This window comes from Sorex fumeus, unplaced genomic scaffold (assembly GCF_029834395.1).
Source record: "Sorex fumeus unplaced genomic scaffold, SorFum_2.1 ptg000072l, whole genome shotgun sequence".
Lineage (NCBI taxonomy): Eukaryota > Metazoa > Chordata > Mammalia > Eulipotyphla > Soricidae > Sorex > Sorex fumeus.
The window spans coordinates 41570982-41597631 of NW_026606129.1; the positions used below are offsets into that span (position 1 = coordinate 41570982).

The following is a 26650-nucleotide window of genomic DNA, read 5'->3' on the forward strand; positions in this document are numbered from 1 at the left end:
TCTGTACCCCTGTGTCCCTCTCTGTAAAATGAGGGGGCAGAGAGAAGTCTTCCCACGTGCCTGAAGAACCCCCGCCACACTCCAGGCCCAGGGCCACAGTGTCTCACCCAGTCGGGGGCTGTCTCTGCAGACCACATCCAAGAGGCCATCAACAGCCTGGAGAGCATCCGGAATCACCCCGACGTGACCCTGTGCTGCACCATGGCCCTCATCTACGCACACAAGCACTGGGAGAGCGTCGGTGAGCGCAGGGCCTTGTCTGTCCCGGGGCACAGCCCAGCCCTGCTGTTTCCCTCACCCAGAGCCCTTGAGAGCACTCTGTGGCTGGACCAAGTAGAGGTGGGGGGGGCGGGCCACAGGCAGAGACCATGCCAGAGGGAGTCCTCCCTCCAGACTCGGAGTGGGGAACCCTCTCCTTTGTCAGCGTCTGACTAGGAAGCATCATCAGCCCCACAGACAGCTGCCCTTCAACCCCCCTCCACCCTCCCATGCCCCCCCACTCCCAGCCCACCATCTAGTCTAGGGACAGAGCCCAGGTCTGTGCACTTCTGTCACTGACCCAGAATGCACCGGGGTCTTGGGTTTCCGGGTTGGGCTCTGCTCAGTGCTGCTGGGCGTAGAGAGAAGTGTGACCTGACCTGCATCCTGGGCTGGGCAGCTCCTGGACTGTCCCCAAGGATGGGGGTGCAGGGGGGGGGCGGGGGTGCAGGACAGAGAGGCAGGGTGGGAGGGGCTCTATTCTGGGCCCCAGGTGGGGGGAGGGCGTCAGCCGAAGTGTGGAGAGTGCCCAGGGATGGCCCCATCTAGGACCAGGCTTACCTCTTCCCCTAGCTCTTTATCTCCCTCGTTTCTGAAATTTGTGGCATACCTGAGTTTGTCATGATTTGTCATAGTCGAGACCCAAAAGGGGAGAAGGACATTAAGTTTGTTTCATTGTCTTGAGCCGAGAAATCACGATGGCTGGGGACTCTAACCCATTCGACAAATGACTCAAAAGTTGAGGTTGCATTTATATGCTGCATTTATACTCTAAAACTACATTCCAGGGCCCAGAGAGACAATACAGCAAGCAGGGCACTTTTCCTGCACTCGGTCGGCCGACCCAGGTTCAATCCCCGACATCCCATATGTACCCCGAGGACTGTCAGGATTGATTCCTGAGCGTAGAGCCAGTAGTAACCCCTGAGCATTGCCAGGTGTGACCCTAAAACAAAACAAAACAAAAAACTACTCTCCAAAGTGTCAATCAAGGTCATACAAGATCAACTACAGTTTCCACTTATGTTTAAAACAATATGATTTACAGACATACATCAATGGGCTTAACTTCAGCCAACAGTTTTAACTTCCATCCCAGCCGTACCTCTCAGAGGAGCAGATTTTCTCTACACAGCTCAGGGTCAGGGCATGCTCTTTGCCACCCCGTATCAGCACTGGTGGTTGTGAATCCTGGGGTCTGTTAGGAATTCACCCTGGGATCTCTTAGGGCTCTATACGGCCAGCACAGATGAGTTTGCTTTTCTGTTTTGAGGGACTAACTACTAAAAATCTCTTAGCCCTTCCTTTGTCCAACAGTATGTGGATGATGTCTTCTTAAACTCTATAATAGTCATATTTTTACAGTTACAAAGCTGTTCATGATCGGGATTCAGTCATACAATGTTCCATCACCCACCCCTCCACCAGTCTCCTCTCTCTCTCTCTCTCTCTCTCTCTCTCTCTCTCTCTCTCGCTCTCGCTCTCTCCCTCCCTCCCTTCCTTCCTCCCTCCCTCTCTCCCTTTTCTCTCTCTCTTTCCCCTCTCCTCTCCCTCCCTCCCCTCCACTACCACCCCTCCACTACCAACCCTTCTTTTAGGCACTTTAGTTTACAATACAAATAGGTTATCATGCATGTTTTTTCACCTACTTTCAGGACACAGTTCTTATCCAGAGTGATCATTTCCAACTATCATTGTCATAGTGGTCTCTTCTCTATCCCAACTGCCTTCTCCCCTGAGCAATTGAGACAAGCTTCCATACCATGGACCAAGGAGAGGAACAGACATAGAATGATCACACTCATTTATAGGATATAAAAAACAAAAACAGGCTGGAGAGATAGCACAGCGGGTAGGGCGTTTGCCTTGCACACAGCCGACCCGAGTTCGATTCCCAGCATCCCATATGGTCCCTTGAGCACCGCCAGGAGTAACTCCTGAGTGCCGAGCCAGGAGTAACCACTGTGCATCACCAGGTGTGACCCAAAAAGCAAAAAATTAAAAAAATAAAAATAAAAAAAAACATAGTATGAGGCTAACACTTATGGACAGTAAAACAAGGGCCAGGAGGATTGGTCCACGGTTGGAAAGTCTATAATAATATAGCAGATCATAACAAATAACCTTAACGGTGAAAGCAACATGGGTCGTAATGCTTGCAGACAGAGAGGCGGTTCAGGAGCTGGAGAGCAGCCTGAAGGAGAGGCGCAAAACTGCCAGTGGGAACGCCCTATACTACGCCGGCCTCTTCCTCTGGCTCATGGGCCGCCACGACAAGGCCAAGGAGTACATCGACCGCGCGCTGAAGATGTCCTCAAGTTGCTTCAGAGAGGTACCAGGGGCCTCACGGGGCAGGAGCTGGGCTCCCACCTCCCGTCTGGGCTCACACGAGGGCCTCCGGATAGGGGAAGAGAACTTGGGACAAATTGAGGGGGGAGGGTGCTGGACTCGGTGTGGAAGGGCAGCGAAGGTGCCTATAAAGGGGAGAAAAGTCTTTGAGATGAAGGTTTTATTTATTTATTTATTTATTAAAATGTGATTATGGTTCAGGTGACAGGGTTACACTAGTGCTCAAGTTTATGGTGTTGATGTGTTCAAGTTACTGCACCCCACCCCCACCAAAGTGCCTATGACCTTCCCCCCACACACACACCCTATGTCACCTCCTATCTGGCCTTGCTGCCCTCTGACCCCTGCCCCCATCGTCTGGTGCATCTTTTGTGGTGTGTGTGTGATTTTTTGGGTCCTACCCAGTGATGCTCAGGGGTTACTCCTGGCTCTGCACTCAGGAATTACTCCTGGCGGTGCTTGGGGGACTATATGGGATGCCAGGGATGGAACCGCGTGCAAAGCAAACAAACACCCTACCCCTGTAATATCGCTCCAGCCCCTGTCTGGTGCATCCCTGATCCCCCTTAGCCCCTGTGTTTCTCTTACTCCCACCAACCTCTTGGTTCCCCCTTCTTGTTTCCCCTGACGCCCTCCCTGCACCTCGCGCCCGGGGCTATGTGCCACTATGCAGGGCTGACTGTGATGGAGACTGTCCACACCCTTCGTCCCTTTATCTGCCCATGCTGCAGAGGAGTGACACCATGCTGTACTGGCCCTTCTGCTCAGCGCCATCCCCTCTGATTCCCTCCCCCCCACACCCCAGCCTTGAAGAGCGTGACAATTTTTCTCGTGGCTGCATAGTCTTCCATTGTGTACCACAACTTCTTTATTCACTCATGGCTGGAGTTTGTTTGTTTGTTTTGCTTTATTTATTTATTTATTGCTTTTTGGGTCACACCCAGCGATGCACGGGGGTGGCTCCTGGCTCTGCACTCAGGAATTACCCTTGGCAGTGCTTAGGGGACCATATGGGATACTGGGAATTGAACCCGAGTCAGCCGTGTGCAAGGCAAATGCCCTACCCACTGTGCTATTGCTCCAGTCCCATGGCTGGAGTTTTTTTTTTCTTTTTTTGGGTCACACCAGGTGATGCACAGGGGTTACTTCTGACTCTGCACTCAGGAGTTACTCCTGGCGCTGCTCAGGGGACCATATGGGATGCTGGGAATTGAACCCAGGTTGGCCACGTGCAAGACTAACACCCTACCCATGGTGCTATCTCTCCAGCCCCCATGGCTGGAGTTTTTAAGGCTCACTGTCATTGCTGTGGTGAGGGGGGATTCCTTTGGGGTCTGCACTGTGAAGGGGATAGTGGAGGAGAAGGCAGTGAGGATGCAGGCCTGCTCTGAGCTCGCTAAGATTTGTGCCCGTCCGAGTCTCAAGTCTCGGTGTCTGCAGGGGCAAGGCTGGGCTAGGCAGGGCCTCCCCGTGCTCTTTGGGTGTGGGGAGCAGGGATCCCTTCATCTCTCTCTCTGGCTTTCTCCTCCAGGGCTATGTGCTCAGAGGCTGGGTGGACCTCACGTGCGGCGAGCCCCACATGGTGAAGAAATCCATTAAGTACCTGGAGCAGGGGATCCAGGACAACAAAGATGTGCTGGGGATGATGGGGAAGGTGGGCAGCGGGGGGGGGGGGGGCCTGACCCACCCCTGGAGAAGGTCCCCTGACTAACTCATCTGGTCTTCATGCATGTCCCACCCTCTGGCTAAGGCACCCCCCAACCCATTATTTGACTTTATGGTTCTATGATCATGCTATGAGAGAACTATGAGAGAATAAAATTCTCTCAGGTTTGCGTCCCTAAAAATCTCTTTAGGAGTCTGTGCTCATGTTAAAGAGAGAGAGAGAGAGAGAGAGAGAGAGAGAGAGAGAGAGAGAGAGAGAGATTGCGCTGTAGCGATGGCACAGCGGGTAGGGTGTTTGCCTTGCACATGGCCAACTGGGTCAGTTCGATTCCCAGCGTCCCATATGGTCCCTCCAGTACCGCCAGGAGTAATACCTGAGTGCATGAACCAGGAGTAACCCCTGTGCATCACTGGGTGTGACTCAAAAAGCAAAAAAAAAAAAAAAAAAAAACCTCTGAAAGTCTCCCAAGATGAATTTCCAGCCAGTATATGCTCCCTGTTACTCAGGAGAGGCTCCTGGTCCTCTCTCTGGTGGGGCTGGGGGATAAAGGGAGGTTCTGGGAAAGAACCCCGAGAGTTCCCAGCTGCCCAGAGCAGTTGGAGCCCCGAGACAAGTGCTCTCCATGCCCCATGCTCCCCAAGCCCCAGCTCAGCCCAGCCAGGCCCCCAACCTGCTCACGGGGCCCCAAGTAGGCCCCTAGTAAGTTGGCAGGCCATGGGCAAGAGGAGGGAATGCCCCAGAGAAAGGGGAGACAGCAGGGTCAGGTGGGAGGTGACCCAAGCCCAGCCCCGGGGGAACTCTGTGGTGTCCCCACGGGAGTCTGCACTGTAGGTGCTGAGGTGGTCACCCCAGTGGTGTGACTGGCAGTGCAGTGCCCTTCAGCCCTGCACCCCGAGGAGGGACCCCAAGGGTTCCCAGCTGGCCCATGGGCCTCCTGAGACCATGGCCTGGAGGGAGAGGTTCTGTGTTGGGGGAGCAGAGAGCCCAGCCCACCTCTGTGTCCGACCCCCAGATGGCCCACTGTCCACAGAGGCGCAGACGGCCCCTCCAGCTCATGTAGGTTCTTCCAAGCACTACCCTGGGCCCAGGCAGTGCAGAGGGAGGAGTGGGGAGGAGAGGGGGCAGCCCTGGGCAGTGCCCAGCTTCCCCGCCCTCTCTCCGCCAGGCCCTCAGAACTCCCCATCGTCACCTAGCCGGGCCCCAGGAGCCCCTGGACCCAGTAGGCCCCCCTGACCCAGCTGAGGGGCCCGCAAGTGCCCACATGCGGGTTGCAAGATTCGGTCCCAACTCCCGTCCACCAATGGCCTCTTCTCCAACTCCGGGCAGGCGACCTACTTCCTGATGCAGCAGAACTACACGGGAGCCCTGGAGGTGGTGAACCAGATCACCGTGGCCTCGGGGGCCTTCCTGCCTGCCCTGGTCTTGAAGATGAGGCTGTTCCTGGCACAGCAGGACTGGGAGCAGGCCATGGAGACCGCCAACAGGTAAGGGCAGGGCCACCTGATGCCTCCAGAGCCCAGGGTGACAAGTAGGGGCTGGGGGTGGGGGGAGGGGGGCAGCTGGCTAGGAGATACCAAGGCTGTATTGGGACCAGATGGAGGGAGATGGCCGTTCCCCAGAACGCTGAGGACTGGCCATCGGATATTGCCAGTGTCGCTGCAGGAGCCTGTGTTCAGACTGTGTGTTCAGACTGTGACAGGAAGTGCCCGAGAGTGAGCCTGATAGGGGAGGGTGGGCTCAGGTTGGGGGACTCCTGCATCACTGAGTCTCTCAAACCCCTATAAAAAGCTGTATTCAGGGGCTGGAGCAATAGCACAGCAGGTAGGGCGTTTGCCTTGCACGCGGCCAACCCAGGTTCAATCCCCAGCATCCCGTATGGTCCCCCGAGCACCACCAGGAGTAATTCCTGAGTGCAGAGCCAGGACTAACCTCTGAGCATTGCTGACTGTGACCCCAAAAGAAAAAAAAAAGACGTATTCATAGGGGTCCCTCCAGGTTCTCATCAGGGCGCCTGAGGGGCCAGGAAGGGGCCTCTGGGCCTCAGTTGTGCCCGGCCAGGACTCCACACTTGAGCCTTTTCTCTGTCCACGCTGCACGCTCCCCACTGTCGCTTCCTCTCACCTATCTGCTCGTCCTCCCGATGGCTGCCTTGCTGGCCTGCTGCGGTGGGCGCAGGCTTGGAGCCCCCAGCTAGAAGCCTGCTTCACCCGTGGGGTCTTCAGCTCAGCGGCTGTCCAGCTGGGAACAGCCCAGCGCACCTCTCCAGACGGGGTGTTTTCCGAATCCTTGGGCACCAACAATTGTCTGACGCCCCCAGCATGATGATTCAAAAGCCCCCAAAATGGATGAGAGGTCAGAGCATCCAGACCTCAGCCGTGGCCAGAGCTCCGTGGGCACCACCTTGATGTGCAGGAGTTGACCGTAGGCAGAGTGACCCCCTTTTCTGTCGATGGGCACTGGCCCCGCAGGCTGAGAGGGGCTGAGCTTCCTGCAGAGACACGAACTACTGAACTCCGCCAGCCTGCACAGAAGCCATGTGTTTCCCTATAGCATATAACAGGCATCCGTGGCTCACACCCCACCCTGCCCCCGCCCCCCGCCATTCGCAACCTCAGACCCCCAAGCTCCTCTCTGCCCACCCAGACATGCCCCTTCACTTTCTCCATGGACATTTGTGGGAGCCGGACCCTTCACAATATCTGTCACGGGCACTCAAGAGGTGACAGCAGAGAAGGCTGCTTCTTGGTGGGGGAGGAGTAACCCCCATGTGTGACCCCCATGTGGGTCCTGGACCCTGGTCTCACTTTCTGGAGCTGCGTCCCCCTCCCCCGCCCCAGGAGAGCAGACAGCAGTCTGGGGCTGAGCGACAAGGAAGGCTCCTGGGTGGGCGTCACACGCCCCCCCCACTCTCTTCGGGGACCCTTCCAGGCCTGGCCACATTCAGGCTGCTGGGAAGCTGGGCTTCGCTCTGGGAGCAGCTCCTCCCCCCCCCCCCCCCCCCCGACATTCCCCGCCCCCCCAGAGAAGCAAGGAGGGGCCAGCCCGCCCTCCCAGTCTCAGGGCCGGGGTGGTGGGGGGATCACTCTGTACTCACGGGGTTCCTCTTTCTGCTACCCAGAATCCTGGAGAAGGACGAGAGCAACATCGACGCCTGCCAGACCCTGGCGCTGCACGCGCTGGCCAGAGAGGGCGACACGGCTTTGGTGAGTTCCTGGGTGCCCGTGGGGGGCCTCGCGGGTCCTGCCTGGCATCTCAGCCCCTGAGCCCGCCCATGTGGGGGTGCTCTGAGCCTGCAGTTCCGAGGAGGCCCGCAGCAAGCAGGAGTCTGATCCCCGAAGCTTCCGTGTGCCCGGGACAGCCTCCACCCACCGGGGACAGCCTGGGTCCTCTCCTCATGTCCTGCCGGGGTCCCACCGCCTTCCCACGGGGTACTGTGACGACAGGGATGGAGGGAGCTGCCCTGGGAAGGAGCTTGGACGGTGCCAGGCCCCGCACCCAGTGCCTGTGACACGCCGCCTGCCTGCTCCCGTCCCAGTGGCCCTGTGATGGCCGGAACGGCTGCGCTGATCTGTGCTGCCGGTGGCCCCTGGGGACCCCCGACTTGGTCCTGCCAGAGGCCAAGACCAGCCGCAGTGCAGCAGGGAGCACTGGGAACTCTCAGTGGACCCTCCATGCCCAGGCAGAGTCTTTCTTTTTGTTAGAGTGGCACCACGCTGGGGTGGGGAGGAAGGAGGGAGACCACTCCCCATCTGTGCTCAGGCGTCCCACAGTGCTGCCCCAGGGACCAGCCCCTGCCTCCACGCCCCAGACACACTGTTCCTGTGTCCAGCCCGGCTCTGGGGTCAGGACTGTGTCCGCGGCGTGCAGATAATAGCGTCTCTGAAGGGTTCCAAGTGGGATGAGGAAGCTCCTAGAGACTGGGGGGGGGGGGGGCTGTGTGAAACAGAGGGAGCTGTGCGTTTCTGGGGGGGCCCCCCTGAAAGGGACCCCAGCTCCACGCCAGGGCCTGGAGTCATGAGGCTCTCCAGGCCTCGGGAGAGCTCAGCACGGTGACCCATGCCACCTCCTTGGCGCTACCTCAACCCCTTCCCAGCCCTGATCTTTTTTTTTTCTTCGCTTGGATTGAGGAGGAAGAAGTGGGCATCCTTGGCGGTGCTACTTCCAGCTCTGTGGGCATCACTCCAGCTACCGCTCAGGGAGGATGGAGCGATGGGGACCATGGCGTGCCAGGGAAGGGGGAGAGCCCTGTACTGTGTCTCCATCCCCCCCACCCAGCACTTTCCGAGCGGAGGACCCCCCCCCGGGTTCCCTCTGGGCACCCCTCTGCTGGGCAGGGGCTCAGGGGCAAGCTCCGAGCCTTGGTTGCCAGCACCCCTCTGTTGGCTGGGTGGCTGTGGACGAATCACCCAGCCTTCCTCACCCGCTACCGTCTGCTGGGGAGAACTCTGGGAGGTGCCGAGACTTGGAGAGACTCGATTCGCCAGAGAGTTGGGGAGGCGCCAAAAGGGTGGCGGTGGCCTGGGTGCTGCCCCCCATTCGGCCCTCAGGCAAAGTGAAGGCTCCTGACTGCCCCCTAGTGGGCCCGTGTGTGCACAGCAACCCCGGGCCTCCCGGCACAAATTCAGGAACACCTGGGGCGGGGCCAGCCGCGGGTGGGCAACACTCCGGAAGATGCTTGAGAAGTTTTCCTGGGTCCAGCCAAGCCCCATGAAGTCTGGGTCCCCTGAACTGTGGGCCGCACGGGTTCTCCTTCTCTGGTCGCCAAGGCTGGAGACAGCAGCACAGGGGACTGAGCACACGTTTTGCATGCCCGACGCCGGGCTTCATGCTCCAGCACCCCCACCTCACCCCTCCCCCGCATGATGATCCCCTGAGCATCACCAGGAGTGGCTCCCAAAGCAGAAGGAAAGAATGAATATTGTTCTGTGCAGGGCAGCCAGGCTGGGGACCTCGCACCCCCTTGCCTTAGCGCCTCCTCCTCTCTCTCTCTCTCTGTCCTGCAGTCTGCTCGGCTCATCAGAAATCTGATCAAGGCGTTGGAGACCAGAGAGCCTCAGAACCCGCACCTCTATCTCAAAAAGATCCTTGTGGTCAGTCGACTGGTGAGTTTCTGTCCTGGCTTCTCGTGCTTCCTGGGTGAGCACTGCCCCACCCGGCAGTATCACATGGCTCAGCCGCCCCACGCACCCCATCCCACCCCCACCTGCAGTCCACTCCCTGCCCAAGGCTGCTGGCTTCACCCTCAGACCTGCGAAGGGGTGCCAGCCCTGCGGACTGCCTGCCCTTTCAGTCCCCACGCAGGTTCTTACTAGAACCAGCAGTAGGATGCTCTTCCCCCTCCCCCCCCCCCCCCACACCAGTCTGTGTCAGAACTCCCCTTCCTCTTCTCCGCACCACAGTAGGGGATGCAGCGGTTTGGCCTTCTGGGCCACAGCTCCTTTTGGGACACAAGGACCCACCCACCTACCAGCTCCTTCAGCGTTTGAAAGACCTGGAGGTGGGGGTGGGGCACCTTTAATCCTGCAAGGCAGTTTGCAAGGATGTAGCTAGAGGGGGTTGCAGGGATGTGATTGAAGGTGGGTTGCAGGGATGTCGCTGGAGTGGTGTTGCAGGGATGTAGCTAGAGAGGGGGGTTGCAGGGATGTGGTTGGAGGGGGTTTGCAGGGATGTCCCTGGAGTGGTGTTGTAGGAATGTAGTTGGAGGGTGTTGCAGGAATGTAGCTGGAGGAGTTTGCAGGGATGTCGCTGGAGGGGGCTGCAGGGATGTAGCTGGAGGTGGCTTTCAGGGATGTAGCTGGAGGTGGTGTTGCAGGGAAGTAGCTAGAGAGGGGGGTTGCAGGGAAGTGGCTGGAGGGGGTTGCAGGGATATAGCTGGAGTGGTGTTGCAGGAATGTCTCTGGAGGGGGTTGCAGGTATGTCGCTGGAGGGGATTGCAGGGATGTAGCTTGAGAGGGTTGCAGGGATGCAGCTGGAGGGGATTTGCAGAATTATGGTTGCTGGATCATGCTCCCTGCTGACCACCAGGACAGGAGCTACCCGCTGGGCCCCCCAGCCCAGCCTAGCCCACCCCATGCCCACTTCTGATGTTCCTGACCCCTCCGGGCGGGCAGGCCCGGCTGACGGTCTCCGGGTCTGGCTGTCGCTCTGCAGTGTGGCAGGCAGCAGGCGGTCCTGCAGCAGGTGTGCAGCTTCCTGGAACGTACCTTCATGACCACGTCATCCTTCGCCCAGGCGGCCACGGAGCTGGGCTACCTCTACATCCTGCACGGCCAGGTGAAGGAGGCGCGACTGTGGTACAAGGAGGCCATGAAGCTGGAGGAGAGCAATGTGACAGTGCTGACAGGTCCCTGTGGGCCCCAAGGGGGTGGACATTTGGGGATGACCTTCCACGGAGTCACGGGGATGGAGGTCAGGGGCCCAGGGCTTCTCAGCAGCCCCCCCATCTCCAGCCCTAGCTGGGGGGCAGCCTACCTGGTGCCCCATTGGGAGCCCTGGTTAGGGGTCCCCCGCCCGGGACCCTGCTTCACTGCCTGTGACTCAGTGGCCCCAGGTGCCCCTGACCCCACACCACAGTGGGAACTTTCTAGAGACTGGGTTTTTGTTTGTTTGTGGGGGGTGGGGGTGGGGTTCTCCCAGAGTTTGGGAGACCATGTGACATAATATTGAGTTGGGGCTACTGCCTACAGAGTATGTGCTCCAGCTCTCTGGGCGCTCTCCCTAGCTCCCCAATTTTTATTCTCCATGTATCTTAAAAACAAAACAAACAAACAACCCCACCACCACCACCACCACCACACACACACACAAACACCACCTCAATTCTGTGGTTGCTGCTGAATGCTGAACTAGCCAAGCTTACTTTGGGTTGAGGAGCCTATCTGGACTGGTGCTCAAGGCTAGGGGGCCTCGGACCCTGGCTCTGAGGGGCGCCTCTGTTCTTTGTTTTGGGGCCACACCTACCCACACTCAGAGGTCACCGCCAGCTCATTGCTCAGGGACCACTCAGGGGACCGTGGGGCTCTCGGGATCAAACCTGGGTCCCCTGCATGCAGAGCGTGTGCTTCGACCCCGGAGCTGCCTACAAGCCCCCTTGGTGGGTGTCTGCAGAGAAGCTCTCGCTGTCCTGTGCTCACAGGTCCCCGTCAGTGCAGAACCGCTTGTCCAGGGTGACCTGGAAACCACGCTGACTCCCAGCCCTTTCTGCTTCCTCTGACCCTGGATCCCACAAAACAATGGGAAGGGATGAAGCCACTGGCCTAGAAACAGGAAAGGTGCCTGCAACAGACCCCGAAGGGAAGAGCTTCACAGTTCTCAAAGACAGAGGGGCAGGGAGGTAGCTCAAGGGGCTGAAGCCTCTGCTACTCCCCCCCAACCCTGCTGGCCTCCAAGAGTAGTCACTGAGGGACCGGAGCAATAGCATAAGGGGTAGGGCATTTGCCTTGCGTGTGGCCAACCTGGCTTCAATCCCTGGCATCCCATATGGTCCCCTGAGCACAGCCAGGAATAATTCCTGAGTGCAGAGCCAGGAGTCACCGCTGAGCATCACTGGGTGTGACCCAAAGAGAAAAAAAAAAAAAAGGAGTCCCTGAGCCCTACTGGGTGTGGTCCCAATACAAAAAGATGAAATAGATGGCAGCCAATCCATGGACAGACGTGCCAAGCAGTTATGGATTCCAGTGGCAGCGATAGAAGATCAAAAAACGGAGCAGACCTGGCTGCAGCCATAGTACAGTGGGTAGGGGGTTTGCCTTGCACGCAGCCAACACAGATTGAATCCCCAGCATCCCATAAGGTCCCCTGAGCTCTACCAGGAGTAATTTCAGAGTGCAGAGTCAGAAGTAACCCCTGAGCATTGCCAGGAGTAACCCCTGAACATTGCCAGGAGTAACCCCCAAACAAGCAAAAATTTAAAATAGTGATAATAATAATAAATTTGTATTAAAATAAGGACAAATGTATGACCTCTCAACAACAAAATATATCCTAAAACAGCAGTAGCTGGGTCAATTGGGATTAAAGCTGAAATAGGCAAATAGGACAGAAATAGGTCTTATGATAAAGATGGCATTTCAAAAAATAGATTGTTATAACTCATGATTGAAACCTGCCAACCGACAAGAAATAAAGGCAAGTCCCTATGTCATACTGCACTCAAAATAAAATTTCAGATAAAGGCTGGGGAGATAGTATAGTACAGCATGTAGGGTGCTTGCCTTGCATGTAACTGACCCGAATTAGATCCCCGGCACCAAAAATGAGCACCTAAGCTCAGAGTCAGAAATAAACCCTGGGAATAGTCAGGTGTGACCCAAAAAAAGCAAAATTTTGAAAAAGAATTCCAGATTACGTATTTAAGGAAAAAAAATAATTTGGGGATTCTTAACTATGACTCCAAATTCAGACATTGCAAAGTAAAATATTTTACCAACCAGACTATGTGAACTTCCTTTTATTTTTTTTTTTAGTTTGGGGTCACACCTGGGGATCAAGCCCTAAAAAATATCTGTCAAGTGCCCAGGACGTTCCTAGGTATTTTCTCAAGCTTCTATGTGAACTTCGCTGGTCTTGGCTTTCGTTCATAGTGCTCAGAGGATCATGCAGTGCCAGGGATCAAAGACTAAAGATGTAATAAGTGAGTAGGACATTGTGAAGATAGTTAAACAATAAATGGCAAATTAACGGAAGGTCTGCAATAAAGGGTTCATATAAACCAAGTTATCCCAAAAGAATGCCTTGCAAAATCATGAATAGGAAACTCCCAGAAGACCAGTATAAGTGTTAGGAGGAGCACCTGCTTCCTAATTTTTAAAAACATAAATTGAGGGAAAACATAAAAACATAAATTCAGAGAGAAAGGACAGCGGGTAGGGGCGCTTGCCTTGCACGTGACTGACCCAGGTTCCATCCCTGACACTTGATGTGGTTCCCTGAGCTCCGCCAGGCGTGATCCCTGAGTGCAGAGCCAGGAGTCTGCCCTGAGTACCACTGGGTCTGGCCCAAAAACACATACAAAAACCCTGTAACTTGAAAATATGTGACACCTCATATTTCATCCTGGCAGAGCAAAGGCCAGTCTCCGTGGCTGTGGGGAAGGGACACTGTTCCACCTCTTGCAAAGCTATCTCAGAGGCCGCTAGGTGGACAGTGGATCCATCACATTTGAGGTGTGCATGCCCTTCGACCCCTCAGCTCTTCTTCAGGAATTAGAACCTGTTCCCCATGGCATGGTATTTCAACTTTGAAAGCAAAAGGTGAAGTGAGGGGCTGGAGAGATAGCACAGCGGGTAGGGCGTTTGCCTTGCACACGGCCGACCCGGGTTCGATTCCCAGCATCCCATATGGTCCCCTGAGCACCGCCAGGAGTAACTCCTGAGTGCAGAGCTAGGAGTAACCCCTGTGTATCGCAAGGTGTGACCCAAAAAGCAAAAAAAAAAAAAAGGTGAAGTGAGCCGAGTACAGTGCTTCAGCAGTTGCCCTCACAGTGGAATGCTGCATCATTAAAGAGGGTGGAAGAGACTTGTGTGAAGAATCTCACGGGAATGCTTAGAAGCAGGGTCCTGAGAGTGGCTTGGGGGGGGGGGGGGAGTGCATTTCTCATATATGGGAGACCCTGGACTGGCTGCCCTGCTTTGCATGGCAGAACAATACAATAGAAGGGGGAAAAAATATATATATACATATATATATATATATATATCAATCAGAGACTCAGAGGGCTGGAGAATAAGAATTGCATGCTGGATTCCATCCTGCTCACTATGGGGCTGGAGTAACAGTACAGCAGGAATAGCGTTTGCCTTGCATGCAGCCGACCGGGTTCCATTCCCAGCATCCCAGTGGTCCCCCAAGCACCGTCAGGAGTAACCCCTGAGCATCGCCAGGTGTGACCCAAAAAGCAAAAAAAAAAAAAAAGAAAGAAAGAAAGAAAGAAAGAAAAACATCCTTGTTCACCATGTGTGACCACCTGATCATACTCGGGTGTGGCCCAAGAGTTCAAAGGGAAAAACAAAACAAAACAAAATGCTTAGGAGGTTTGAAGGAATCGGTCCCATTATTCTCAGTGGGTATCTCAAGAGACAGATTAGATTCAGAGCCCAAACCCGAGACTGCTAGTCAGCCCTCTGTCGCCTTGGGAATTGAGCTCAGTCTATGAAATGGTCAGGTCTCCTCCCTGAGACACCCCCCTCCCTTTCCTGAGACCCCCTTCACACCCATCTTCCTTGGCTGCTCAGCCTGGGGATTCCGTTGCCGCCCACAGGGATCATCTGGTGCCAGATCTTGGAGGGCCACCTGGAGGAGGCAGAGCACCAGCTGGAGTTCTTAAAGGAGGTGCAGCAGTCTCTGGGCAAGTCTGAGGTCAGCACCCTCTAGGGGGATGGGAGGGGGCACCCCAGGACTGTGTCCTCTACCCTCCCTCCTCAGGGGGTGCCTTGCCCCAGGCTCCAGCGCCTCTCCCCCACCCCCTGCCCTGGCTGCCCCGCAGGTGCTGGTCTTCCTGCAGGCCCTCCTGATGTGCAAGCAGCACAAGGGGGCGCAGGAGGCCCGGATGCTGCTGAAGGAGGCCGTGGAGCTGCACTTCTCCAACATGCAGGGCCTCCCGCTGGGCCCCGACTACCTGGAGAAGCTGAACCCCCTCTTCCTGGTCTGCATCGCCAAGGAATATTTGGTCTTCTGCCCCAAGCAGGTGGGGACAAATGGGCGTGCCTTCACGGTGGGGGGTCTCGAGGACCTTAGTGACAGTGCCAATGACCTCAGCCTGTGGGCTGGCCTCAACCCCGGCCCTGGGGATGCCAGCCGAGTGCTTACCAAACTTGGGGCTGCAGAGATAGTGCAGTGGGCAGGGCACTTGCCTTACATGACCGACCCAGGTTCGATCCCCGGCATCCCCTAGGGGCCCCCAGAGCACTGCCAGGAGTGATTCCTGAGTGCAGAGCTAGGAGTGAGCCCTGAGCTCCCCTGGGTGTGGCCCCAAAGAATCACCCAAAAACAACACTTGCATGCACGGTGCAGGAGTCGCCTGGACCGGGTGCCCGTGCCCGTCTGGCCAGGCTCACGGCCCACGACCTCCAGCATCTGGAAGAAGCTCCCAGGTGATGCCTGTGGCCGCTGATGCAGAACACTCCCTGGGAGGGAGGAGCAGGCCCCTGGCCTGGCCCTGCCCTTCTGGAGAAGAACTGGGCCTGCTCCTCTCTCCGCGGAGCGCACGTTGGCTCCACTGGCCTGGCCTGCTCTCCCAGCCGGGCCGGATTCCTGAGAGGCAGGCTCATGCCCGGTGCTCAGTCCCCCCGTGGTGCCTGGCAGTGAGTCATCCCACAGGCAGCTAGAGAGGCTCGGCTCTGAGCCACACAACTGGCCAGGCACGAGGACGCCACGGGCGGCGCTAGGGTCCCGCCACGGGGACGGTGTTTGCTGAGGGCCCCCCCGGAACGGGGCCAGCCACACAGCCAGGACCCCCATGTTCCTACAGCCCCGCTCGCCAGGCCAGATCGTGTCTCCGCTGCTGAAACAAGTAGCCATGATCTTGAGTCCTGTAGTCAAAGCAGCCCCTGCTCTGATCGACCCCCTGTATGTGATGGCTCAGGTCAAGTATCTCTCAGGTGAGCCGGGGTCCTCCTGCCAGGGGCCCAGGTGGGGGCCCAGGTGGTGTCCACATGCTTACTTGCGCCCGCATACCCTCACACACACAAGTGTCACACACTCCCAATAACCCTCATAGGCATTTCACATGCTCACACGCTTACATGCATGTTCTCACACACTCATCCACGCTCTCACGTGCCCCCGCACACTCACACATGCTCTTCCACTCTCACCTGCTTTCACCTACCCTCATACGTGCTCACACATGTGCTTACACCTGCTCACATGTGCATTCACACACATCCATGCTCACACAGGCTCACACGTGCACTTAGACAAGCATACACACACATGCTCTCAACATACCCTCTCATACGTGCTCACACGTATGTTTTTACACCTGCTCACATGTGCATTCACACACATCCATGCTCACACATACCCTCGCATAGGTTCACACATGCACTTAGACATGCTCTCATGCACACACACGCTCTCACATACACTCATACATGTTCATACATGTGCACACATGTTTGTGCATGTACTCACATACATGCTCTCGCACACAGTGCCCGGTGGGGCTATCTGCACTCCGGGTTTCTCGCCAACCCAGGTCTCCAGCAGAGGGACCTTCCACCTGAACCTTCTGCTCTCAGTGGCTCCAGGACCCAGGGTGGTCTCTGTCTTTTGGTCCTATGTCCCACAGGGGGTGTGCTCAGCTGAGGGCTGAGTTTATCTGGGTTCCAGGCCTGGGTGCCACCCACTGGGTCCAAGGTGAGGCACTGGAGGTGCCAGCAGGCTTAGGGCCAAAGCAAGGTCTCCAGCTGGACATGTACACATTCCTGTGGCACCAGGTAGGGCAGGGACTGGGCACCCAGAGCCAGCACTTCCCACCCTTCAGGTGATGGAGCCCAGGCAGGAGCCGCTCCAGAGGCTGCCACTGCCCCACCAGGACGTGTTCACTCGCTGCTGCCGGGGTGCCATGAGGCAGAACCCGGGCCTGGAGCTCAGGGCTGACTGGGTCCTTCCCGGGCCCAGCCCAGCTCCTTGTGGCAAGGAGCAGGAGTCCAGTTCCCACCGTGCAGGGTTGGGCAGAGAAGAACGGGGCGGCAGCCTTTCCAAAGCACTGCCAGGCTCTGGGCAGAAGTTGGGTCTAACGCGGCGGAGGTTTCTAGGTTTGCTCCTGGGCCCTCACCTCAGTGTCCTCCGAGCTCCCAGAGAGAGTGGTGTATGGCCTGACCATGTCCCGCGGCTGCTGGGACAAGTGTGAGCTCCTGACGTCCGTTGTGGCGGGGGTGCCAGCCGCGTGGTCTGCACCTTGCAGAGGGAACTGGCTATGGGGGAGGTGGCAGCACCCATCCCGTGGCCCCTTCATGGAGCCTTCCCCAAATCTCCGGGGGCCCCACCTGGAGAGGCCTGTTTCTTGCTTCCTAGGAGAGTTCGAGAACGCCCAGAGCACCCTGCAGCGCTGCCTGGAGCTGGACCCCACCTCCGTGGATGCCCACCTGCTCCTGGCCCAGAACTACCTGGCTCAGGGCAACTTTGCCCTTTGCTCCCACTGTCTGGAGACGGGTGTCAGCCACAACTTCCAGGTCGGGGCTCCCCTGAATCTGGTCTCCCACTGAGCAGCCTGAGGGGCCCCACCATCACCCCCTGCAGCTTGCCACAGCCTCCTCTTGCGCTGAAAGAATGACCCCAGGCCCTTGTGCCCTCAGCCCCTCCATGGCTCCTTCCTCCTCTCTGCCTGCCATGAGCCCGTCAGGAACCCGAGTCCCTCAACCCCCACCCCAGACACACACACACACACACACACACACACACACACACACACACACTCACTCACTCTTTGTGCCTCTCTAGGTCCGGGACCACCCCCTCTACCACTTCATCAAGGCCAAGGCCCTCAACAAGTCTGGGGACTACCCAGAGGCCATCAAGACGCTGAAAATGATCATGAAGTTGCCAGCCGTGAAGGAGGCGGGCAGGAGGCCTCGGGGGCCGTCCGTGGGCCCCAGCGAGCGCATCTGCATCCTGCTGGAGCTGGTGGACGCCCTCAGGTTGAACGGGGAGCTGGTAAGGGAGAGGCTGCTCCCCTCCCTCCCGCCGGGCTGGGACTGAGGGGGCCGGAGGCCAGGTGGCCGCTACTCACCAACCCCCCCCCCAACCCCCGGCCTCCCATTTCAGGTGCCCCATGCCCTCGTCACTCATAGCCCAGGTCTCTCCCCACCTCGGGGCTATCAGCAGCACCCCGTGCCCAGGGATGCCAAGTCCAAACCCTGTTGGGGATCTACCTGATGTATCCCCTGCTGACCTCACTGAGCCCGGGAGGCCTCCAGGGACCTGGGGCGCCAGGCCCATGGGGGCCTCTGGAGGCGGGTGTGCAGATCTTGCAGCACCCAGCTCGAGAGTGCCAGCGTCCCTGTGAGCTCCATGAAGGATGTCTCTTTAGGGTTCTGCAGTGTGCAACCTGCTCAACTGTCTATAGCGGCTAGGGAAGCTCTGGCTGGCAGGGGCGGGGAGCAGCTGGGCATCCTGTGAGCACCGGGAATGCAGAGACAGGAAGGAAGTCCTGGGGGGGAGGGGCGGGTGGTGGTGGGGACTCTGATACAGCTAACACCTGTTCCTGGGACAGACAGGGTTTTCTCAGCAGAGCTCTGGGGACTTGTCTCCGGGGGGGCCCAGCCTTCTCTATGATAACCCCAGCAAACAAGGGGCCAGCCTGTGAAACCTTTTCTTCTTAAAAAAACAATTAAATTTAAAAAAAGATAAAAATAGCTTTGGAGGGGCTGAAGAGATAGTACAGTGGGTTAGGGCACTTGCCTGGCAAGCAACTGGCCCAGATTTGATCTCTATTTGATCTCTAGCACCTCATACGGCCCCTTGAGCCCCACCAGAAGTGAGCTCTGAGCCACAGAGCCAGGAGTAAGCCCTGAGCACTAAAGGGTGTGGTCCTCCCGAATAAACCAACCCCCCCAAAAAGCTGCTTCAGAGTAGGGGCCAGACAGGTAGAATTAGCAGGCAAGGTTCTTGCCTTGCACCTAAACAACCCAGGTCTGATCCGGCACCCTCATATGGTTCCCCCAGCACTGCCAGGAGTGATCCCTGAGCACAGAGCCAGGAGTAAGCGCTGCACACTGCCAGGTCAAAACCAAACAAAAACTTTTGTACTTCCCTTAAATTGGCCGACAAGGAACAAAAAAGAACTAAAAGCAGAGAAAGAATCTCCGCCCGTAACAAGAGGAAGGAGCAGCTGCCTCTAAGCGTAGCTGATCCACGTAGTCGCAGCCCACTCGCTGGTATTTCCTCCTCCTCCTCCTCCTCCTCCTCCTCTTCTCCTCTTCCTCCTCCTTCTCCTCCTCCTCCTCCTCCTCCTCCTCCTCCTCCTCCTCCTCCTGCTCCTGCTCCTCCTCCATGCGGGACGCCAAGCTGCAGGCCAGATCGAGACTTTGTCCTGCCTGCAGTTCCACTGGTGGGAGAGCGGGAGGAGAAGTGCAGTGGATGGGTGCTGGGGTTCCTGGGTCTGCAGGAAAGGTCAGGTGGGAGGTGGTGCAGCCGAGGGGAGAGCAGGAAAGACCCAAGGGGCGCAGATGCCCGGCTGCAAGACGAGAAAGGGAATCACGAAAAGGGGGGCCAGAGAGCCAGGACAGCAGGGAGGGAGGGCACTTGCCTTGCATGCTGCAGACCCAGGTTCGCTCCTAGGCATCCCATATGGTCCCCCGAGCCCCAACTGGAGTAATTTCTGAGTGCAGAGTCAGGAGTAACTCCTGAGCATAGCTGGGTGTGCAGCCCTTCTCCCTGCCCCCCCCCCCAAATAGTCCCTCCCTCCCCCTTCCCTCCTCCCTTCTTTCCCTCCCACGCCTGTGATCATAAAAGTGTTTTTTTTTAAAGCAAATTTAAGTACCTAATTTTTTTTTAATGATTAAAAAAGTGGTTCAAGGGGCTGAAGCAATAGCACAGTGGGTAGGGTGTTTGTCTTGCACGCGGCAGACCCAGGTTCGATTCCCAGCATCCCATATGGTCCCCCGAGCACTGCCAGGAGAGATTTCTGAGTGCATGAACCAGGAGTAACTCCTGTGCATCGCTGGATGTGACCCAAAAAAGAAAAAAAAAAAGTGGTTCAAGCAAACAACAGTGGAACTTCTCTACTGCAAAGGGCCCAGAAAGCCAAGGGAGAGGATGCAAAAAGCACAGCCAAGCAAAGGGGAAAAGCCAGGAGTGGTGCATGGAGGTGGGCACGGCGAGGGATGCCCGGGAAGGCCTGACGCAGGGTCCAAAGCAGTGGATGTAGAGTCAGGGTCAAAATCGCCCAGGGTGCAACTCCAGTGACCAGGTCTTATGCCTCTGAGTACCAGTTGGAGAGCTGCATCCCGGCACCCTGCCTGCCACCCCCCACCCCAAGACTCGCCAACTTGGGGCCAGGTGGTTTCTGCCATCCCTGCTGCAGGGCACCTCGACCCGGCCCCAGGCACAGTGGCAGTGATGCAGGACAGGGACAGCAGGAGGGCCAGGCTCTCTACCTGCCCCACAGGCCACTCTGCTGGGGAGCTGCTCCCCATGGCCTCAAGTCTGTCTTTCTTTCTTTCTTCCTTCCTTTCTTTCTTCCTTCCTTCCTTCCTTTCTTTCTTTCTTTCTTTCTCTTCCTTTCTTCTTTCTTTTTTCTTTCTTTCCTTCTCCCTTCCTTTGTTTCTTCTTTTTTCTTTCTATCCTCCCTCCCTCCCTCCTTCCTTTCTTTCATTCTTCCATCCTTTCTTTCTTTCTTTCTTGTTTTTTCTTTCTTTCTTTCCTTCCTTCCTTTCTTTGTTTCTTCTTTTTTCTTTCTACTCTTCCTTCCTCCCTTCCTCCTTCCTTCCTTTCTTTCTTTCTTTCTTTCTTTTCTTTCTTTCTCTTCCTTCCTTCCTTCCTTCCTTCCTTTCTTTATTCTTTTTTCTTTCCTTCCTTCTTCCTTCCTTCGTTTCTTCTTTTTTCTTTCTATCCTTCCTCCCTCCCACTTCCCTCCCTCCCCCTTCCCTCCCTCCATCCTTTCTTTCCTTCCTTCCTTCTTTCTCTCTTCCTTCCTTCCTTCCTTCCTTCCTTCCTTCCTTCCTTCCTTTCTTCCTTTCTTCCTTTCTTATATCCCAGAGGGGCTGGAGCAACAGTACAGCAGGTAGGACATTTGCCTTGTACACGGTTGATCTGTGTTCGATCCCCAGCATCCCATATAGTCCCCCAGCACCACCAGGAGTGATTCCTGAGTGCAGAGCTAGGAGTAATCCCTATGCATCGCCAGATGTGACCCTCCCCGCCCCCCCCCCCAAAAAGCCAAAAAAAATCCCAGAAATTTAATGTTTGCTTGATACATTTTATATATAGAATGATTGGAACCATTTGCTGTGAGTGCCCCTGGAAATTTGGTTGGAGGCACAAAGGGGTGACAATTTGGACACATCTGAAGTGGAATCACAAACCCACTTTTATGACTATTCTTAGCTTAAAGATTTTTCTCTAGTGCCATTAGGCCTCTCCCTCAAAAACACTCCATATGCTGAAGCTATTATGTGAAGACAGCTGGCATTTAGGAGGGCATTCGTGTTGGGCATTTAAATCCTTGGAAATAACAAGTTTTCCACTTTTGAAGTTTTCACTGCTGGGAGACTTTTTAAGTCTCCAGCCCTGGTATTCCTTCTCCCCAGGCCCCAAGGGAAGGGGCGCTGGCGTTAGGTTGGGCGTGGAGCATGGGCAGGCCCCCTGAGGCCAGTCTGCTGGGTTCCCCCTCATCTAGCACGAGGCCACCAGGGTCATGCAGGATGCCATCAAGGAGTTCAGCGGCACGCCCGAGGAGAGCCGCATCACCATCGCCAACGTGGACCTGACCCTGAGCAAAGGCAGCGTGGACATGGCTCTGAGCATGCTGAGGAACATCACGCCCAAGCAGCCCTGCTACACGGAGGCCAAGGAGAAGATGGCCGACATCTACCTGCGGAGCCGCAAGGATGTCCGCCTCTATATTGGCTGCTACAGGTGAGGCCTGGGGCCACAGCTGGAGCCGGCAGGCTTTTGCTCCAAGCCAGACTTCCTCCACCTGGCCCTTCCCCCAAGCCAGTTCCGGGATGTGTGACAAGTGTTTGCACTCAACCGTGGGTTCGACTAGGAGCCTGGTGGAGGCAGCCAGACTAGTTCGTTGCTGAGTTCTGAGGGTACTGCACTGGACCTAGCCTGAGCCCTGCTTACTGGTCTCCCGCACCCCCAGACCACCCTTGGGCTCCCACACTGAGCAGATCAATGGGGAATGCATTACTGCTCAGGCTGGATGGAGCTTGAGGAAGTGAAAGGGCCTGCATGCAGCACCCATGGGACTGGTGTGAGGTGGAGATGGCGAGTAGGCGGTTGAGGCCCAGAGAGGCTCTGTTGCTATCTGATGTGTGTGGTAGGGACAGAGACCCCTTGTCAGCAGTGTGGGTCTAAGGAGCACTGGGGGTTGGAGCAATTGCACAGCGGGTAGGGCCTTTGCCTTGCATGCGACTGACCCGGGTTCAATTCCCAGCATCCCATATGGTCCCCTGAGCACCACCAGGGGTAATTCCTGAGCGCAGAGCCAGGAGTAACCCCTGTGCATTGCCGGGTGTGACCCAAAAAGCAAAAAAATAAATAAATAAAAATAAAAAGGAGCACTGATCAGGGCTAGGGCACTGTGTTCTGAGAGAGCAGAAGGCCAGCCAACTGGAATGACACTGTCACGGTGGAGTACAAGAAAGCAGGATGGCCCACCCAGTAGTGAGAGGCCCCGGTGGGGTAGCTGGAGCCCCTGGCTTGTGAGACACGCATCGGGTCTCATTCACAGTGGGCTTTCGGCAAGGAAAGGAAGGGTGAAGGGATGGACACATGGGTGCATGGATGGAGCCCAGATGTGTGGATGGATGGATGGATGGATGTATGGATGGACACATGGATGGATGGATGGATGGATGGATGGATGGATGGATGGATGGATGAACACATGGATGGATGGATGGATGGATGGATGGATGGATGGATGGATGGATGGATCAACACATGGATGGATGGATGGATGGATGGATCAACACATGGATGGATGGATGGATGGATGGATGGATGCACACGTGTGGGTGGATGGATAAATGCATGGAGGGATGCACGGATGGATGTATGCATTGGAGACTGCATGGATGCAGAGTGCAGGGATACAAGAATCAGTAAGAGAAGGAAATGGAATCAGGAGTATGGTGGCTGTAGGTCCAGAGAAGTTTGTGATGATTCTTGCAGGGAGCTCTGCGAACATCTGCCTGGCCCCCATACCAGCCTGCTACTGGGTGATGCTTTCATGAATATTCTGGAGGTGAGAAATGGCCTTTCCAAGGGTTTCCTGCGCCCCTCGCCTCAATCTCACTTCTCCAGTGGGCAAGGAGAGAGAGAGAGAGAGAGATTCTGGACTCTCCCCTACAGCCTGAAAAGGCCCTGGAGGTCTATGACGAAGCCTACAAAAAGAACCCACATGATGCCTCCCTGGTCAGCAGAATCGGGAAGGCTTGCGTGAAGGCCCATGAGTACAACAAGGTCGGGCTTGGGGGTGGGGGAGAGGGGAGGGAGGCCCAGTGTGCAGGGGAGATGGAGGAGGCTTGTGGACAGGAAGGGGGCGCCAAGGGCACCCTCCCCCACCCTCCAGCTTGTCCTGAGCCCTGTGCCAGCGGGGAAGGGGGAGCACTTCATGAGGGGGAGCAGGTCTCTGTAATGGGGAGGAACACCACCGGTGTGGTCCCGTGAGGCCTGTGGCCATCACCTGGAGCCTATCCCTTCTGCTCGCCCTCAGGCCATCAGTTACTACGAGGCGGCCCAGAAGATGAGCGGGTCTGACTTTCTGTGCTGTGACCTGGCAGAGCTACTGCTCAAGTTGAAGAAGTTCAGCAAAGCAGAAAAAGTGCTGAAGCTGGCGCTGGAACGGGACTCGGGTCCGGCGGCCTCCTCGCACCCTGCCCTGGTCCCCCCACCCCTCCCAACCCCGCCGCCACCCCCAGAACACCCGCCCCTCTAAGCCGCTGCCTTCTCTGCTTGCAGATAAAGATGTCCCCTCCTTGATGAATGATGTCAAGTGCTTGCTCTTGCTGGCCAAGGTTTACAGCAGCCACAAAAAAGAAGACGTGATCGAGACCCTGAACAAGGTGATGGACCAGAGACCCGAGCTCTTGTGCCTGTTTTCAGGGGGATGGGGTGGGGGTGGGGAAATCTGGAGGAAAAAAGGAGGGGACAGCCAGTCTGGAAGGCTCCGGGGCCTGGTCCTCAAAAGAGGACACAAGAGTCCAGCCCTGGCCTCCGTTTTCTTGTCCCCTCCAGATTTCTTGTTCCTTGGCCCAGCTCCCGGGGCTCTGGGCTCGGCAGGGCCAGGCCGGCTGGGAGATGGGCAGGGCCCGTGTCCTGGGGAGGCTGCTGGTGGCGGCTGTCAGAGCGGGGGGCCCTGCCAGGAACCTGCTGGGCTGGGCCCTGGGCGTTTTCCATCTCCGCGGTGCCAGCCATGTAAAGCAGCATGTGCTCACCCCCGAGCCCCTGGTCTGGGCCCCGTTCTGCTTTCTGGGCGGATTCTCCCACAGGAGCCGCCTGTGAGCAGCACTGGGCCCTTGTCATCTAAGAGATGCTGACTCGGGGGTCCAGGGCTTGACCCCAGGCTTGGGCGTGAGAGCTCTGCCTTTACCCAGCCAGCGCTGCACAGACAGCTCAGATGAGGGTCAAAGAGGTTAAGGCCCAGCTCCTCCGTGGCGCTCGGAACTGAGCCCGCGTGTCCCTCTGACCTGGCCCTTCCTGTCCCCACTCTCCTCTCAGAGAGTCACCTGAGCCCTGTTCCCCATGTCTGAGCTGGCAGAGGGAGGCCTTCTCTGCTGACTGGAGGCGGCTGGTTTTCAAACCATCAGTGCTGGGGGCCCAGAGGCCACAGGGTGGCTCTAGCCTGGCACGGCGGGGGGTTGGGGGGTGGCACACATGGCAGTGCCCGGGGACCATGCCACCTGGAAGGCTCCACACTTCAGCCATGTTGGTGCCCCAGCCTGGGGCCTGTCTCCCGCTCGCCCACGGGGCTCCTGCTCCGGGGGTGGGGGGGGGGCGGGCAGGCTTGACCAGGGGCAGGACCTGGCGGCGGGGTGCTCTGGGCTGCCCCACTCTGGGTTCTGAGACCAGGGCTGGGTCCCCAGGCCTTGGAGCTCCAGTGTCGCATCCTGAAGCGGGTCCCCCTGGAACAACCGGAAATGATCCCGTCCCAGAAGCAGCTGGCGGGGGCCATCTGCGTCCAGTGCGGAGACCACCACATGGCAGAGAGGGACTACGCCAAGGCCGAGCGGGCGTACAAGGACGCCCTCTCCTACGTGCCCACGGACAACAAGGTGGGTCTGGGCGCCCATCCCAGCTACCCCCAGGGTAGGGGAGGGGCCCCAGTGTGGCCCCCCGCCCCCCCGCCCTGGCTCTCCCAGGACTGCCCTGGGCCAGTCCTGGAGTCTGGGGATAGGGGGGTCCCACTATTGGGGTTGGGGAGAGGCAGGAAACAGTGCTGAAACCCCAGCTTTGATTCAGACTTCGGTTTGCTGGGGCCCCTGGGAGTGGGGTGAGGGGGTGAAATAAAGAAGGATGCGGGGCTTGCAGGCAGGAAGTGGTGCAGGAGAGAGAGAGAGAGAGAGAGAGAGAGAGAGAGAGAGAGAGAGAGAGAGAAAGACAGAGACAGAGACAGAGACAGAGAGACAGAGAGACAAAGACAGAGAGGGACAGAGAGAGGGAGAAAAGCAGATTGGGTGAGGACCATGGAGGATGTGTGCTGCCGCCGCCCCCCCATCCCCACAGTCAGACCCCAAAGAGAGCCGTTGGCCCCGGTATCCCGGCCCCAGCACCCTGTGTGCCCTGCCAGGTGGTGCTGGCGCTGGCGCAGCTCTACCTGCTGCAGGGACACCTGGACCTGTGCGAGCAGCACTGCACCATCCTGCTGCAGACCGACAAGGACCACGAGGCCGCCTTGGAGGTGAGGGGCACCGGCCCCCTGGGAAGAGGGGTGCTGGCAGCGAGGACAGGAAAGGCACTGAGTGCTGCTTCCTGAGGGCACATACAGCCAGGGCTCTGGGGGTCTGGGGCAAGGGGGACAGCCTGCCCAGGCCTCTCCCCGGACCGCCCCCCACACCCACCCCAGGCTCCCCCAGGGCCATCCCAGAGCAAAGGTTCTTCAAGGGCACCTCACCGCTGGGCTACTCTCGGGGCCCAGGGTCTGCCCCTCCTCCGGCCCCCGCGCCTCAGCCTGCAGCCGGGCTGCAGCTGGCTGTCCCCTCGCAGATGATGGCCGACCTGCTGTTTCGGAAGCAGAAGTATGAAGCCGCCGTGGACCTCTACCACCAGGTCCTGCAGAGAGCCCCAGGTGCGAGCCTGCCCGTGGCCCCTGTGGCCTCCCGCACCCCTCTCTCCCAGCACAGGCTGTGCCCCACACAGCCCAGGCCTCTCCCCTCCTTCCTGCCCGGGCAGCAGCGGAAGCCCCTTCCTCTCTGATTGTTCCCACACCGGCAGGAAGCGCACAGCCCAGCGGGACGTGCTGGCCCTCTGGGTCCAGCCCGTTCCTGGGGGCAGGAAGGACAGTGCTGGGCACAGACCCAGGACAGCCCGTGGTTTTCCCACCTCGAAGCCACTGCAGCTGCGGAGTCCCCTTGGGGGGGTGTCGCCTCCCCTCCCCACTCCCACCCCCCTCATCCCTGCCCTGTCAATGGAAACATGATCTCCGGGGATGGGGGTTCTGCCTGCTCACCCCTCTGTGCTGGCCAGGGAGGGGGACGGGGAGACAGT

The 26650-nt window shown here is 57.5% G+C and overlaps 1 protein-coding gene across 1 annotated transcript in view; it reads left to right on the plus strand.

Moving 5' to 3' along the window:
- The window catches only part of TTC21A (tetratricopeptide repeat domain 21A), a 32535-nt gene that overhangs the window by 2692 nt on the left and 3193 nt on the right, over positions 1–26650 (plus strand). The window contains exons 3-22 of the mRNA XM_056129176.1: positions 131–241; positions 2421–2590; positions 4139–4261; positions 5600–5757; positions 7392–7476; positions 9277–9375; positions 10424–10616; positions 14532–14629; positions 14757–14957; positions 15741–15870; positions 17291–17448; positions 17717–17929; positions 21615–21853; positions 23117–23189; positions 23297–23407; positions 23661–23799; positions 23906–24009; positions 25030–25218; positions 25734–25844; positions 26150–26231. Of these exons, the coding sequence (XP_055985151.1) occupies positions 131–241; positions 2421–2590; positions 4139–4261; positions 5600–5757; positions 7392–7476; positions 9277–9375; positions 10424–10616; positions 14532–14629; positions 14757–14957; positions 15741–15870; positions 17291–17448; positions 17717–17929; positions 21615–21853; positions 23117–23189; positions 23297–23407; positions 23661–23799; positions 23906–24009; positions 25030–25218; positions 25734–25844; positions 26150–26231 (2787 nt within the window). The remainder of the gene's footprint in view (positions 1–130; positions 242–2420; positions 2591–4138; positions 4262–5599; positions 5758–7391; positions 7477–9276; positions 9376–10423; positions 10617–14531; positions 14630–14756; positions 14958–15740; positions 15871–17290; positions 17449–17716; positions 17930–21614; positions 21854–23116; positions 23190–23296; positions 23408–23660; positions 23800–23905; positions 24010–25029; positions 25219–25733; positions 25845–26149; positions 26232–26650) is intronic.